Genomic DNA, 14,507 nt, shown 5'->3' on the forward strand with positions numbered 1-14,507 from the left:
ACACGGCAGCTCCCACAAGAGGGGTATTTTGGCTTCATTTTTGTGCAATGGGAGGAAGTGCTGTGGCATCGTCCATCTTTTCTACAATTATTGTTCAGTACCATGAAACTCCCCACAGACCAAACGAGTCTCTCTTTACTTTCCCTCCACTTTAAAACTGCTTTTTATACTGCAGGTCTTGTTTTCTCATCTGGACTCATCAAGTGCATTAACTTTGGTTTAATGAAGGAAATCGTCACACAGAAAACCACTGTTACAGAATAAGAGCTGGCTATGTAAATGCAGTAATGAAGAAAAACAAGAGAGGAATCAGACAGGATTTTATTTTCCAGTAAAACACAGCTTCATTCTGATACCAGGATACACAATAAACTTAAATAAGCTGATTGGAATAAATGGGAGCTTACGTCATGTTTTTCTGTTTAACATTTAGATACAGAAGCGAGGACTTTGTTCTCTAAAAGCACCGCGTGTGTGTTTAGCTGCTCGGGCAAGCATTCAGGGAGAACGACATGAAACTCTCGCGTCACCGAGCATATTCACCTCCATCAACAGCTGTGTGATCAACTTTTACAACTCTGCAGCAAAACTAATCCATAATTCTTTTTGATTTTCTCTGTAAAAACAGCTATAAAATATATACCACTACTGCTTTAAATTAGCAAGGACAGAGGCTGGAAACGCCACGTCCTGTCACATACACCCAGTATAAAAACAACTCTACAAAGATTTTCTCAGTTTAAAATCTTCCATCACTGCATATCAGCACGCTCCATTTCAGCAACACTTTTGCATTGAGAACAAACTTCTGTTCTTACCCTGATCAGCTAGTTAAAAGGTTCAAGCATTAAAACTTAACGTTGGTGCTGTGAACATACATTAAACAAAGCAGGGTTGAAAGGTCAAGAGCAAAAAAACTTTTCTGGTCTCAGCTGAGATAAGCCGCTCAATTATCTGATTATCATGATTAAACCCTTTGAGATGGAAGCAGGATGGAGAGTTTGGATATTTAAGTTAATAAAACAGCTTTGAAAAGCGCAAAGAGTAAAACTGCTGCCAGGATTGTGCTGCTTTACAGTAAAACTCATGTACAAAATTTTAGTGCATAAGCTTTAGGCACATACTCAGAAACACGTATACATAAAAAATTTTCTCATAATAAAAAACTGTAGAATACATCTGCTTAAGAACTAACTTCAGCCTTTCTAATAATTAAGTGCTCTATGAATAATAATGCTACCAAGTTTATTGAGGCAGGTTTCATTAAAGCTACAGAAAGTACATCAAAACCCCTCTCTGCTGTGTGTGTGTGTGTGTGTGTGTGTGTGTGTGTGTGTGTGTGTGTGTGTTGTCGCCTCCTTTTTGGTTGCAATAGTATCCTCCTCGTTCCAGCGTGTCCAGCACGGAGACTGAGCCAACTCCACCGCCACCTCCAGCTCTCCGTAATCCTTGTGGACCCCCTTTAGAGCATTCACTCCGGCAGTGTCAAGGAACAAGATGGCGCTGCAGTCGATCACTACTCTGCGTAAGTAACGGGAGGCTATGTTCATCGTGTGTGTGTGTGTGTGTGTGTGTGGGGGGGGGGGGGGTCAGGTTAACTAAGGCACAACCCATGATCTCTGACCCCCACGAATCAACATCACAGCAACCTCGAAATCTCACACTGCACTTTTGTTTTTCTTCAACTCGAACTTTGCCTAATTCATTACCCGATTCACAGAAAGAAGGCACAGGCCAAGGTCATGTGACTGCAGCTAACAGTTAAACAGGAAGAGTCTCTCATCCTCACCGGAGGAATATTCGTCTGTCAGAGGATCTGGAAGCACATGCATACACCTGTGATCAGTGCTAACAGACAAATGCTTCCTCGGGTCATTGCACGTACATTCATGTTCAGGCACAGGATGGCTGCTTCTTATTAAGCACATATGAAGAATCTATGTTTTTATCCAGCAGGGTTCTGATCTAAAAATCTAAAGCATTTAGATACCTCCAATGTCTCTCCTCAGAGCAGCAGAGCTGCTGCTTTTTTCTACATGTGTTTCAAACTTCCTGCCCTGAGGCGTCAGTCATGATTGGACTGATGGACCCAAACACGAAACAGCAGACGATTACGATCGTTTTTGATTGTGGCAAAAAATCCAGTTTATACCTTATAAAAAAAACCAACAAAAAAAAATACTAAATCATTTACACCTGTTTTAAATCGTAACCCCAGTCGTCATCCTGAACATGTGCACGTGCATCGTTCCAACTCAGTATCTAAAAATTAAGTCAGAATACGGCTCTGGTTTCTATAAACAACACTAGGGCATGACCAGTGTCATACTGTACAGTACTTGTACACAGAGTGCAGTACTTGTACTCTGCAGTATAAAACACATATCACATTGTGCTGTACACACTGTGCAGTACTGTGCATTATGAAACACATATTTCACACTGTACAGTACTTGTACACAGAGTGCAGTACTTGTACTGTGCAGTTGGGAACACTTCCAACTGCGCAGTTGAATTGAATTGAACTTCACACTGTGCAGTACTTGTACTCACTGTGCAGTACTGTGCATTATGAAACACATATTTCCCACGTGCAGTATAAAACACATATTTTACACTGTGCAGCACTTGTACTATGCAGATGTAAACTTGCTGAGTCTGCCTTAGACACAGACTCAAGCTGTCAGGTAGGGTCTGGGTATTCTTTCCTCGTGGGTGGCTGGTTCTTCTTATACAGTCCACAGGTGAGTTATCGGTACATGGACGTTCACACTGTGGTGATTGATCACCTGTCTGGATGCAGAAACCTGAGATGAAGGTAGGACTTCAGAAAACTGTTACAAAGGCACATCTGTGCAGCCACACGCTGCAGACATGTAAACATAGACGTGTTGTCTCTTTAGGACTTATAGTCTCCGTTAGGAGTGCTGCGGCTTTCGACGTGGCGGACGGCGTCTTCGATAGTGAAGAAGATCGTGCGGTTCTCTCCTGCGTCGCCTCCTTTTTGGTTGCAGTAGTATCCTCCTCGTTCCAACGTGTCCAGCACAGAGGTCTTACACTGAGCCAACTCCACCGCCACCCCCAGCTCTCCGTAATCCTTGCGGACCTCCTTTAGAGCATTCACTCCGGCAGTGTCCAGGAACAAGACGGCGCTGCAGTCGATCACTATCCTGCGTAAGTAACGGGAGGCTGTGTCCATCATCAGGGTGACGGCTGCAGGAGCTTCGGCCTCTTTCTCGTCCGTTTTGCTAGTTGGGACTCCGGCAGCCTCTTCCTGCAGTTTGCTGTTCTGGAACTTGACACGGCGGCTCTTCTCCTTCACAGGGTCAAGTCCTACACACCTGTACAGAGACTTTTTAAACAGGCTCTGGTTGGCATAGTAGATTGGCGCTTCGTATCTAAAGATGGCCACGTCGGGGTGCGTTTGGAGGCCTTTGTAAGACGCCAGATCTTCGTAATGCTCCCTGGTCATAGCCCGGCCGAGCTTCAGGACCTGGACCCGCTGAGTTCGGCCCAGGACACAGAAAGCCGACACCAAAACCCCCACAAGAAGCCCCATCTCCGTGTTGACCAGCGCTGAGGTTGCCATGGTGATCAGCCAGATGAAGGCGTCGATGCGGTTGGCATGCCACATGCAGGGAATATCGGTGAATTTTCGAAGAGCACTGCGGAGGTTCACCACGATGATGGCAGCAAGAACACACCTGAGCAGAAACAGGAGAGGAGAGAGGTGAGGATCACCGCAGCCTATCAGAAGCTTACACACAGCTGTGGCCTCTACCTGCATCAACGTCCTCAGCATGGAAGAGCTGAAGGAGTGATGGGGTAAAGACGGCACAAGCCATAAAAGCTGCTCCGATTAAAACTTAAGATCGAGACTCGAACGACCTCATCAGGAGGTCAGTCTGCAAGAAGACTAGTTAGCAATCATTTAGAGGTTAGACTGACGTCCTGCTTTTCTTACTTCTGGAGGGAATAGAAGAGCGGCGCGATCACCAGAAGAACCAGCAGCAGGAGGAGAGCACTGATCAGCCCTGACAGCTGCGTCTGGCACCCGGTCGACTCCTTGACGAGGGTTTTGGTCAGTGCGGCGCTGGTGGTGAAGCAGTGGAAGAACGATGGCAGGATATTGCAGAACCCGATGGCATACATCTCCTGGTTGGCATCCACCGTGTAGCCGTGCTTCTTGGCGAACATCTCCGACAGTGAGATGGTGATGGCGAATCCCACGATGGCGATGGAGAAGGCGTCGACGGCCACGTTGGGGATCAGAGACCACATGGGCATTTGAGGAGGGAGGAAGCCTGTGGGGATGGCCCCAGCCACACCTGACCCATATTCGGTGTTGAAATGGCCAAAGTGAGATGCGAGGGTGGCAATTATCACCACAAAGAGCTCGAATGGGATCGGAGCCTAGAGAAGGACAGGTGAGGGCGAGGACAGAGTAAACCACACAGGTAGAAACAGGGTGCTTTTTGTTTTCATAGAATGAATATTTGTATAATAAGGAAAATTATACAAATAATAATAAATAAATAATAAATTTACAAAGGGAAATGTGTTCGGTAAGGAAACAAACCAACAGTTGAGTTTATTTCACAAAATGACCAGGTGAGCCACCAACAGCATCCTTAGGGCCGACGGTGCCAAAAGGAGGTTTAATTTTAGTTTTACTGGAGTGTTATATCGCCACACTTTTACCTTTAGCTTGGACTTGAAGCGGTCATTGAGCTCCTTCGTAGGTATGAGTACTGCCAAACACACCAGACTGGTGATGAGGTCACACACATTGGTGTTCCCGAGGTTGCTCAGCAGGCCGTACCATGTCTTAAACAGAGTGAACCAGCCCTGAGGACGGGGGATCTTCAGGCCCAGCAGGTACTTGATCTGAGACGTCAGGATGGTCAAGGAGGCTCCTGTAGCAAACCCGCTGAGGAGGGAGTCCGACAGGTAGACAGACACAAAGCCCACCTGCAGAAGGCCCATTAGCACCTGAAAGAGATGAGCAGAAGTAAGGTAGTGTCATTCTATGCTCAGTCATTAAAGCCCACATGTGCCCCTGCACACTTACCTGGTAAATCCCAGCAGTAAAGGTAACTGTGGCCCCCACGGCAATCGCGTAGCAGCTCCGGTCACATCCCACCACACCACTGTCATTTCCAGCCAACGGGACACTGCTGTCATTCCCACTCAGGCTGCTCTCCGGGAGGTATCCCGCCAGGGCCAACTCCCTGTCCACCACCTGGCCAATGAGCAGACAGAGCACTCCAAAAATCCCCACCGAGATGTGCCTGGAAGTGCCCAGGAGGGCGTAGATGATGGAAGCGAAGAAAGATGTGTACAGGCCGTATATGGGATCCTGGTTGGCCAATAAGGAGTAGGCTATGGACTGGGGAACCAATAGGATTCCAACAATCACTCCTGACATAACATCCCCCAGGATCCAGTCCCTGAGCTTGTAGCGCGGCAGCCACTGGAGAACCGGGAAGAAGCTGAGGATTCTGGATTTGGCCTTCTCTGGCGTGCAGGAGCAGTGCTTCCTGAGCCGCTGAGACAAAACCGTTCTCCAGGTTCTTCCCGTTTCCTTCTCAATTCTTTCCAGGATAAGAGGCCGGTGCTGGTCCTCCTCACCACCATCTTCTACTGCCGTACAGCTGTCCTCCCCGTGAAGCATGGCTGAGCCTTTATCTGTGTTCAGGTTGAGAAAAAAGCCATTATTCTTCTCAGCTTCACCTCAAACCACTGACTGTAACAGCCCCCCGAAGTGGTCAGGGAATTTGATGGACTTGTTAAAAAGCCACAGGAGCTGTGAGCCACTGACGTTAGCTAAACGCTGGACTGCACTTTCCTGGAATACCAGTTGGTGAAACCAGCATCAAGGATTTTAAAGATGCATTCTGTGTAAAGAGAGCATGCAACTAGCACCGCCTGCCAGTTATAGGTAAACATTTTCTGATTTATTGAAACCTTGGGCTAATCTAGGACAGTTTGGCGAATGAGCTACCAAAAGAAAGCGTCAGGGATGAGACGTGCAGTCATTACTGAGACAGGAAGGACTGCTTCACCGGTCCAGCCCACCGTGTAAGCACACTTCAACATCCCTGAGATACGACCGGTACCTTTACCTGAGAGTATGTCTTATTCTAATAATGTGTGTGTGCTGAATGTGGTCACAGTTCAAGCTGTGAGGTCAGAGGTTACTGAGATCAGCTCAGTGTGTGTGCGTTTATGACTTTCTGCTGATTTCCTGCCTCTGATGTTGCATCACAGCACAGATAAAACACTTCTGCATTTTCAGTCCTTGTGAGTCGCAGCCCTTCTTCAAACTGAACACCACGCCCCAATACATCTGCCTCTGGTCAACGTTCAACAGCTCCAAGTAAAAGCTGCAGAGTTTAGGGTCACCACCCAAACGCCACCCGAACCCAGAAGCAAGGCAAGGCAAGGCAAGTTTATTTGTATAGCACAATTCAACAACAATGTGATTCAAAGTGCTTTACAGAGACATTAGAAACAAAAACAAATAAAAAGCATGATTTAAAATTGATTAAAACAAGCAAACAAACAAACTAATTAACAAACAAAACAGTATATAAAATCAAAACAGATAAAATCAGAACAATAGATAAAATCAGTAGTTAAATGTAAGTTTTGAAATTTAAGCTTAAAAGTGTGGATTTGGTGCTTTATTCAAATGCAGCTGAGAATAGGTGAGTCTTCAACCTGGATTTAAATGAACTGAGTGTTTCAGCTGATCTGAGGCTTTCTGGGAGTTTGTTCCAGATATAAGGAGCATAAAAGCTGAATGCAGCTTCTCCGTGTCTGGTTCTGACTCTGGGAACTGATAAAAGACCAGATCCAGATGACCTGAGGGATCTGGAAGGTTCATACTGGGTCAGGAGGTCACTGATGTATTTTGGTCCTAAGCCATTCAGAGCTTTATAGACCAGCATCAGAACTTTAAAGTCTATCATCTGACGGACAGGCAGCCAGTGTAAAGACCTCAGAGCTGGACTGATGTGGTCCACTTTTTTGGTCTTAGTGAGGACTCGAGCAGCAGAGTTCTGAATGAGCTGTAGTTGTCTGACTGATTTTTTAGGTAGACCTGTAAAGATGCTGTTATAGTAGTCAAGCCTACTAAAGATGAATGCATGGACTAGTTTTTCCAGGTCCTGTTGAGACATCAGATCTTTTATCCTTGAAATATTCTTGAGGTGATAGTAAGCTGACTTTGTTATTGTCTTAATGTGTTTTTCTAAGTTTAGGTCTGCATCCATCACTACACCCAAATTTCTGGCCTGGTTTGTGGTTTTTAGGTGTATAGATTGAAGTTCTCTGGTGACCTGTAATCATTTTTCTTTGGCGCCAAAGACTATTACCTCAGTTTTGTTTTTGTTTGGCTGGAGAAAATTGTGGCACAGCCAGTAATTAATTTCCTCAATGCATTTACCAAGAGCCTGGTCTCCTGGTGACATTGTGATATATATTTGTGTGTCATCTGCATAGCTGTGGTAGTTTATTTTGTTGTTCTTTATAATCTGTGCCAGTGGGAGCATGTAAATGTTAAACAGAAAGGGTCCCAAGATGGAACCTTGGGGAACTCCACATGTCATACTTGTCTGCTCAGATGTGAAGTTACCTATTGATACAAAGTATTTCCTGTTTTCTAAGTATGTTTTGTACAGTTCCTGAAAGACCTGCCCAGTTCTCCAGTCGTTTGAGTAATATGTTGTGGTCAACTGTATCAAATGCTGCACTGAGATCCAGTAAAACTAAGACTGACATTTTTCCACTGTCTGTATTCAGACATATGTCATTGAACACTTTGGTCAGAGCGGTTTCAGTGCTGTGGTTCTGTCTAAAACCTGACTGGAAGGCATCATAGCAGTTATTCTGTGTTAACCCTTGTGTGGTGTTCGTATTTTTGTTACTCAGCCAGTGTTCATGGGTCTGGTGGACCCGCTAGAGTTTTGGCTTTCCAAATTAACACTATCAAACAATTTTATGTTAAATTACTCAACAGATGTTTACTTCATCCCAATTACAAGACATATGAACAGCAAACATGGTTAATTTTTTCCCTTTACCTTTGTTAGATCACATTTATGAATTAATGTGCTTCTCGTTTTTCTTTTATATAAAATGTTATAAATAAATCAGTTATAATCAAGTGGAGTGAGTGGAAAGACACAACACATTTACACGTGAAAAAATAATTAATTGTTTAATTTTTCTTTTGAAAAAAACTGAACACGGGTCTCACAGACCCGAACACCATACAAGGGTTAAGAAGTAATTGAGCTGTTGAGAAACTGCTTTTTCAATGATCTTACTTAAGAGTGGGAAATTTGAGATGGGCCTGTAGTTGTTCATTTGTGTCTTGTCAAGATTGTCCATTTTCAGTATAGGTTTTATTACAGCAGTTTTTAGTGGTTCTGGAAACATGCCTGATATTAAAGAAAAGTTGACGATCTGTAACAGGTCTGACTCCAAAGTCTTTGAGACCTTTTTGAAAAAACTTGTTGGCAGGACATATAAACAGCAGGAGGAGGAGTTCAGTTGACCTAAGATGTCCTCCAGGTCTTTGCTGTTAATAGGGTGAAACTGTTTCATGGTGTTTAAACAGTTTTTCGGTGGGCACAGTACATATTCTGGATCTGCTGTTGATGTACCAATTGCTTGTCTAATTTTTTGGATTTTTTCTGTGAAGAATTTGGCAAAGTCATTGCAGGCCATGGTCGAATGAAGTTCAGCTGCAACTGACACAGGAGGGTTTGTTAGCCTGTCAACTGTAGAAAATAAGACCCGAGCATTATGGCTGTTTTTAGTGATGATATCAGAGAAGTAGGACCTCCTTGCACTCCTGAGTTGTAAATTATAATTGTGAAGTTTCTCTTTATAGATGTCATAATGAACCTGGAGGTTTTGTTTTTCTCCATCTGCGCTCAGCTTTCCTACACTCTCTTTTTTCATTTTTCACTAGTGTGGAGTTTCTCCATGGAGACTTTTTCCTTCCAGAGATAACCTTCACCTTAATGGGAGCAATAGTGTCCATTACATTTAACATTTTAGCATTGAAGCTATTGACGAGCTCATTGACTGACCCTCTGGACAGGTCAGGTGTTAATGGGAAGACCTGGTTAAAAATTGCACTACTGTGTTCAGTTATACACCGTTTTGTGATCACTGCTGTTGATATATTTATGTGGGCTGAGATTTTACTTTCAAAGAAAACACAGTAATGATCAGACAGGCCCACATCAGACACAGTAACCTCTGAAATGCTCAGGCCCTTGGAGATCAGTAGGTCAAGAGTGTGTCCTCTATTATGTGTGGCCTCTGTTACATGCTGAGTCAGCCCAAAGTTGCCCAGAGTGTTACTCAGGTCTTTAGTCCCTTTGTCCTGAGGGTTGTCCACATGGATGTTAAAATCCCCAACAATAATTACACAGTCAAAATCAACACAGATCACAGACAGCAGTTCACTGAGGTCATTAAAAAAGTCTGTGCAGTATTTGGGAGGCCTGTAAACATTAAGAAACACAACTTTGGATGGGGCCTTCAGCTGTAAAGCCACATATTCAAAAGACTGAAAACTTCCAGGAGATAGCTGCTTACATTGAAATGATTCATTAAATAAGACAGCAACCCCTCCTCCTCTCCTGCTCACCCTGGCCTCACTGATAAAACTGTAGTTAGGAGGGGTCGTCTCGATGAGAATAGCTCCACTGTTACTTTGGTCCAACCAAGTTTCAGTTAAAAACATAAAATCAAGGCTGTGCTCAGTGATTAAATCATTAATTAAAAATGTTTTCCCAGCTAAAGATCTAACGTTTAATAAAGCCAACTTAAGTGTTTTAGAGGTATTACTTGTCCCCTTGTGTTTGGGAGTAGTCTGTGGCACACAAGGTATGTTTACTATATTTAAAGATCTTTTAGAGTGCAGCTCTCTGTGTTTTGACCAGGCCACATGTCTCCTGTCACCTAAAAGTACAGAAATTTTAAAACCTTCTAGTAAACAGGGTCCCAGCTTCTCCTGGGAAAAGTCACCACTGCCATAATCCTCACAGCCCGGACCCTCCACACATCACACATCAGACTGTGGAGACAGGGCATGAAGGTGGTAAGGAGGAACTAAGGGGGGCGAGGCTGGGCAATGTGACTTCGATTGCTCTGTTGAGGGTGGGGCTCGATGGCGAACCTTTGGCCGCTCTGGTGGGGGGTTTATGGGGGACAAAAAGGGATTGGGCCGGGGGGTAGATCTGAGCCCAGCATTGACCCGCTCCATCATCTCCTCAGTGAATTTTATGTGTGGGGAGGAGGGAGAAAGGGAGGGGGAGGAGGGTGATGGGGGTGATGGTCTGTCAGGGGTTTGGGGGACTGGGGAAGATCGTGGTCCCTGGTCCTGGTCGTTGGTGTTGTTGAGAGAGTTGGAGGCAAATAGGGACCCCTCTTCTTCCCTCAGATGTCTCTCCTTTCTGAGGCTCTTCCCGGGTGGGGGCAAATGGAGCTCCTCCTCAAGGTTTCTGCTGGGCTTTGTCTGTTCTTGGAGTACTGTTTGTTCCTCTTTATGAGATAACTCCTCGTTTATCTCAGCCTTGGCACCAAGCACAGATGGATGACGTATGGAATAAAACAAGTTGGAGGTGAACAGTTTCACCCCTGACTTGTTAAAATTAAATCCATTTGCTTTAACCCTTTAGAGCCGGTCGGAGCGGGCACGCTCTGTTTTGCATAACTATTTTTAAATCCCGGTAGCTCTGCAACCACATAAGCTAGCGCAATAATTTTTTTTGCATATGAAACCGGAGGAGTTGTACTTACATCTTATGCCATCAGCTTGTCCTCGGTCACAGTTTCCTTCCACATAAAGCTTTGCAAAAACTGCATAAAAAGCGCTTACAGCAACAAAAAATAATATTCCAGAAACACGCTTTGCCGGTCCGATCAGCTGTTCATAACACTTCCTACGTTGGAATAGACGTCAGCACGAACTTTTGCATGTCCGCCATTACCTGCCCGAAACCGGAAGTGATGTCATTTTCGCGGAAATGTAGTTTTTTTTTACCATCAGGGCGTCCATCAGGATTTTTTAAAAGTTATCTTTGACTTCATGACTTTCTGTGTCGTTTCTGGGATGCTTAGGACTCATATTGCACTGCTGGAAATAGTTTATTTTGATGCATATGCTGCTTTTTTGCAAATTTGCAGTATAATATTTATTTTCATTTTTCCTGCAGTGTATAAAAATTGGTGTATTTCAAAAATAAAACTATGAAGACACTCAAAATAAATTTCCTGTGGTAGGAAACTATTTTGTGCAACTTTTTTGTATTTACAGTTTTGAGGGATAAGCCTCTTAAATTTCTCTAACTAGAAATATATGTTAAAAAAACAAAAACGATTTTAAATTTTTTTGTAGTTTATTGCACTTTTTTGCAATTTATGTGATTACTATGCACTTAATGAATACATATTACTAAAATCTGGGCTATAATTGTTGTATTGATGTATAGCAACTTGAAATGCTCCCAAAAATGGCTCCACAGCATGTAAAAATATAATATAAGCTCTGGCGGACTTGGTTCTATGGTAGGTCTTAAAGGGTTAAACAGATGCCTGCATTCCCAAAAAATATTAAAGTTGTTGATAAAATGCACTGAGTGGTCAGCACATGCTGATATAAGCCATTTATTCAGTGTAAACAACCTGCTGAATCTCTCGTCTCCTCCTCTGACAGGCGGTACAGGTCCACTGATGAATACAGCTGCATTCAGAGAGTTTACAGTATTTAGTAATCTAGTAAAGTCCCGTTTCAGAACCTCCGACTGTTGTTTGGACACATCATTTGACCCTGTATGCAGAACAATGTTTGTGACAGTTGGATATTCATCTGCAATTTGAAGAATTCTCTCCTTCAGGCTGTTGACCATTCCTCCTGCATGTTACAGACACTGCTGCTCTAAATTTTGCGTTATCTCTCATTTATTTTTATAATCATTATCTCCCTTTTACTTGTAATCATTATCTCTCTTTTATTTCTCACCGTTAGCTCTTTTTTATCATTATTTTTTTAGTCGTTATCTGTCTTTTATTTTGAATTGTTATCTCTCCATTTAATTTTTTTAGTCGTTATCTCTCTTTTTTTAAGTCGTTATCTCCCTTTTATTTTTAATGGTTAACTATCTTTTTTTATCGTTATCTGTCTCTTATTTTTAATGTTATCGGTATCTTGTGACATTATTGAACCACGATGATTAACCATCGCCCTCTGACTGGTGATGATGGAGGTAACTTACTCCGCTTCCCACCACACACATGCTCACTCTCGCTCTCACACACACACATTCGTGTTTTCGTATCTTTGCGGGGACATCTAGTTGACATAATGCTTTCCCCAGCCGCTTACTCTAACCCTGAGTCTGAACCTAACTATAACCGTAACAACAACTGTAGCAATGACACTAAAACCACATGTTGAGTGTCAAAAATACCTTCAAACTCGTGAGGACGGACACTTTGTCCCCAGGATGTTGGTCCCCACAAAGATTTGTAAACGTAGTACACTCCTTCTCACACTCTCTCTCACTCACTCACTCACACAAAACACCAACATCATCATGATGAAGGCCTTTTGAGCACCTCCACCCTCCGTGAGCAGCAGCGGAATCTGACGGTGTGATGTGCTAAACGGGTTACAGGTGGTGCACGCTGCCGGTGTGCACGCGCAGGCACGTAGGGTCCCGGTGTTCCCTGCGCTGACTGATCCAGGTGCGCGCGTGCCTCTGCCTCACCTGGACAGCCGGTGTGAGAGCGTGGCACGAGCGGACTACTGCGGTGACGTCACGAAGTACGGCGGCGCGCTGTGTTGTGTGATGAGCAGAACGTTACTGAGCGTCACGGTGAAACGAGGACGCCGTTTTCAAAGGCTTGTCACTTCCCGTGGGGGCTCAGGGGAGCCGGTGTGAACACCGGCGTGAATGGCTCCTTTGTAAACAGTGTAAACGTGGACAGGAACAAACCTGAGCGCGAGCTGCCGCACGCACGCGAACCCGCAGCACACCGGGAGCAAGGCGGCGTTCACTCGCGCGGGGACTCACCTGAGCTGGATCCCGGTGCCGGTACCGAGTCCATATGAGCCGTCCCTGCCGCTCACCGTCCGCTCCAATCCCGCAGCGGATCTGTTTTCCGCCCCGCCGCAACTCCGTGCGTGATGGCGTGGAACGGAGCGTGTTACGTCACACGAGCTGCGTACATGCGCAAAGTTACTGATGAGCCTGACTGTCCCGAGACCCGATCAGGAGGGGGCAGCAGATCTAATAGCTTCACCTTTTCTTAAAGAAAAGGTCAAAACTCACACCTGTGTTTGCCAGGATACTGGCGAAGCACGGCCAGGTGAACTGTCAGCGACCAAAGGCTGAGATGGAGCTCCAGCAGGACAATGAACCCTGGAAACACTTGTGTGTGGACGTTCTTCACTCCCTCAGAAACATGTAGAAATGATGTTTGTGCCTCTTCACCTGCACTCATCTACAGGTTCCTACTGTTCTGACCATTGACTGTTCTGACACATCACTAGACTCCGCCCCTTTTCCCTGTTTTCTAGTGGAAGTTTTTTTTAGTTTTTGTTTTTTTGTTACCTAATAATGACAAATGAATTTCCTTTGATATTAAAGTATTCTGATCCACCTCGTTTGTCTCGTTGGTCTGTGAACTGAAGCTCCTAAAAATTTGTTCCTCTTTCTTACAGTCGTGTCCTCCTGGATTCAAACACGGCAGAATCTCAGGTTCAACCCACTAGAAGTGGGGATGGGCAGTACAGCTCCTGTTACAGGTTCTTACAGCTATTTGATCTGGCATGAGTTCAAGAAGTTTGCATTGTTATTTACAGTCTGTGGGTGTGAGGCATGCGCTAATCGCCTGGAGTCCAAGGATAAGTGAAAAATATCACCCTACAGTCGTCAGGCCAGAAGAGCTGGATGCTTTTATTACAAACACACGGATATCTGTCAGTCATCATGACTGTACTCACAGCAAACCTGGTTCAGCTCTTTCTTTTCATTTTGTCCTCAGTTGTGTAAGGCTGACGGGGGTTGTGTCGTGACCACACTGGGTGGGCATCGCAAAGTTAAAGCAGACTCAGAGTTCAAACTCGCTGTCTGTGAAAGCTGCAGAATTTGGGGAGACAAATGATGTCCCCCAAAATTCTCACCCCAGAGTCAGAGGTCAGAGAGGAAACATGATACCCAACACAAAGCATTCAGAGAGCTCACACGTCCGCCGTCAGCTCGCTGACGTGCTCTCAGACAGAACGAGTGGCACACGTGCATACACGCCCTGCAGTACACGCAGGTGATTCAGGGACCTGTTTCTCCTTTCCAGCACACCGCGTGTGAATTTGAACATTTGATAAGAAATCAGAGAAATGGAAAGATAGACACGTCCCTGACTGTCCAGCTTTTCCACTCACTGCATGTCACACGGGTCATGTGATCTGTGTATCTGAG

The 14,507-nt window shown here is 44.7% G+C and overlaps 1 protein-coding gene across 2 annotated transcripts; it reads right to left on the reverse strand.

The window, feature by feature from the left end:
- Positions 1-303: 303 nt before the first annotated feature.
- Positions 304-13,684, reverse strand: slc26a2 (solute carrier family 26 member 2). Of its 2 annotated transcripts, none has more exons than XM_026185351.2 (5): positions 12,495-13,684; positions 5,072-5,688; positions 4,702-4,992; positions 3,965-4,413; positions 304-3,704 (listed from the first exon to the last, which is right to left on the reverse strand). In XM_026185351.2, exons 2-5 carry the CDS (start codon positions 5,672-5,674, stop codon positions 2,900-2,902), a joined length of 2,148 nt encoding a protein of 715 aa, XP_026041136.2. In that variant the 5' UTR covers positions 5,675-5,688; positions 12,495-13,684; the 3' UTR covers positions 304-2,899. The 2 variants fall into 2 exon arrangements, with proteins under 2 accessions (XP_026041136.2, XP_026041130.2); XM_026185345.2 differs by having other exon boundaries at positions 13,101-13,522.
- Positions 13,685-14,507: the final 823 nt, after the last annotated feature.

The sequence above is a fragment of the Astatotilapia calliptera genome, chromosome 2 (assembly GCF_964374335.1).
Source record: "Astatotilapia calliptera chromosome 2, fAstCal68.1, whole genome shotgun sequence".
NCBI classification, from domain to species: Eukaryota; Metazoa; Chordata; class Actinopteri; order Cichliformes; family Cichlidae; genus Astatotilapia; species Astatotilapia calliptera.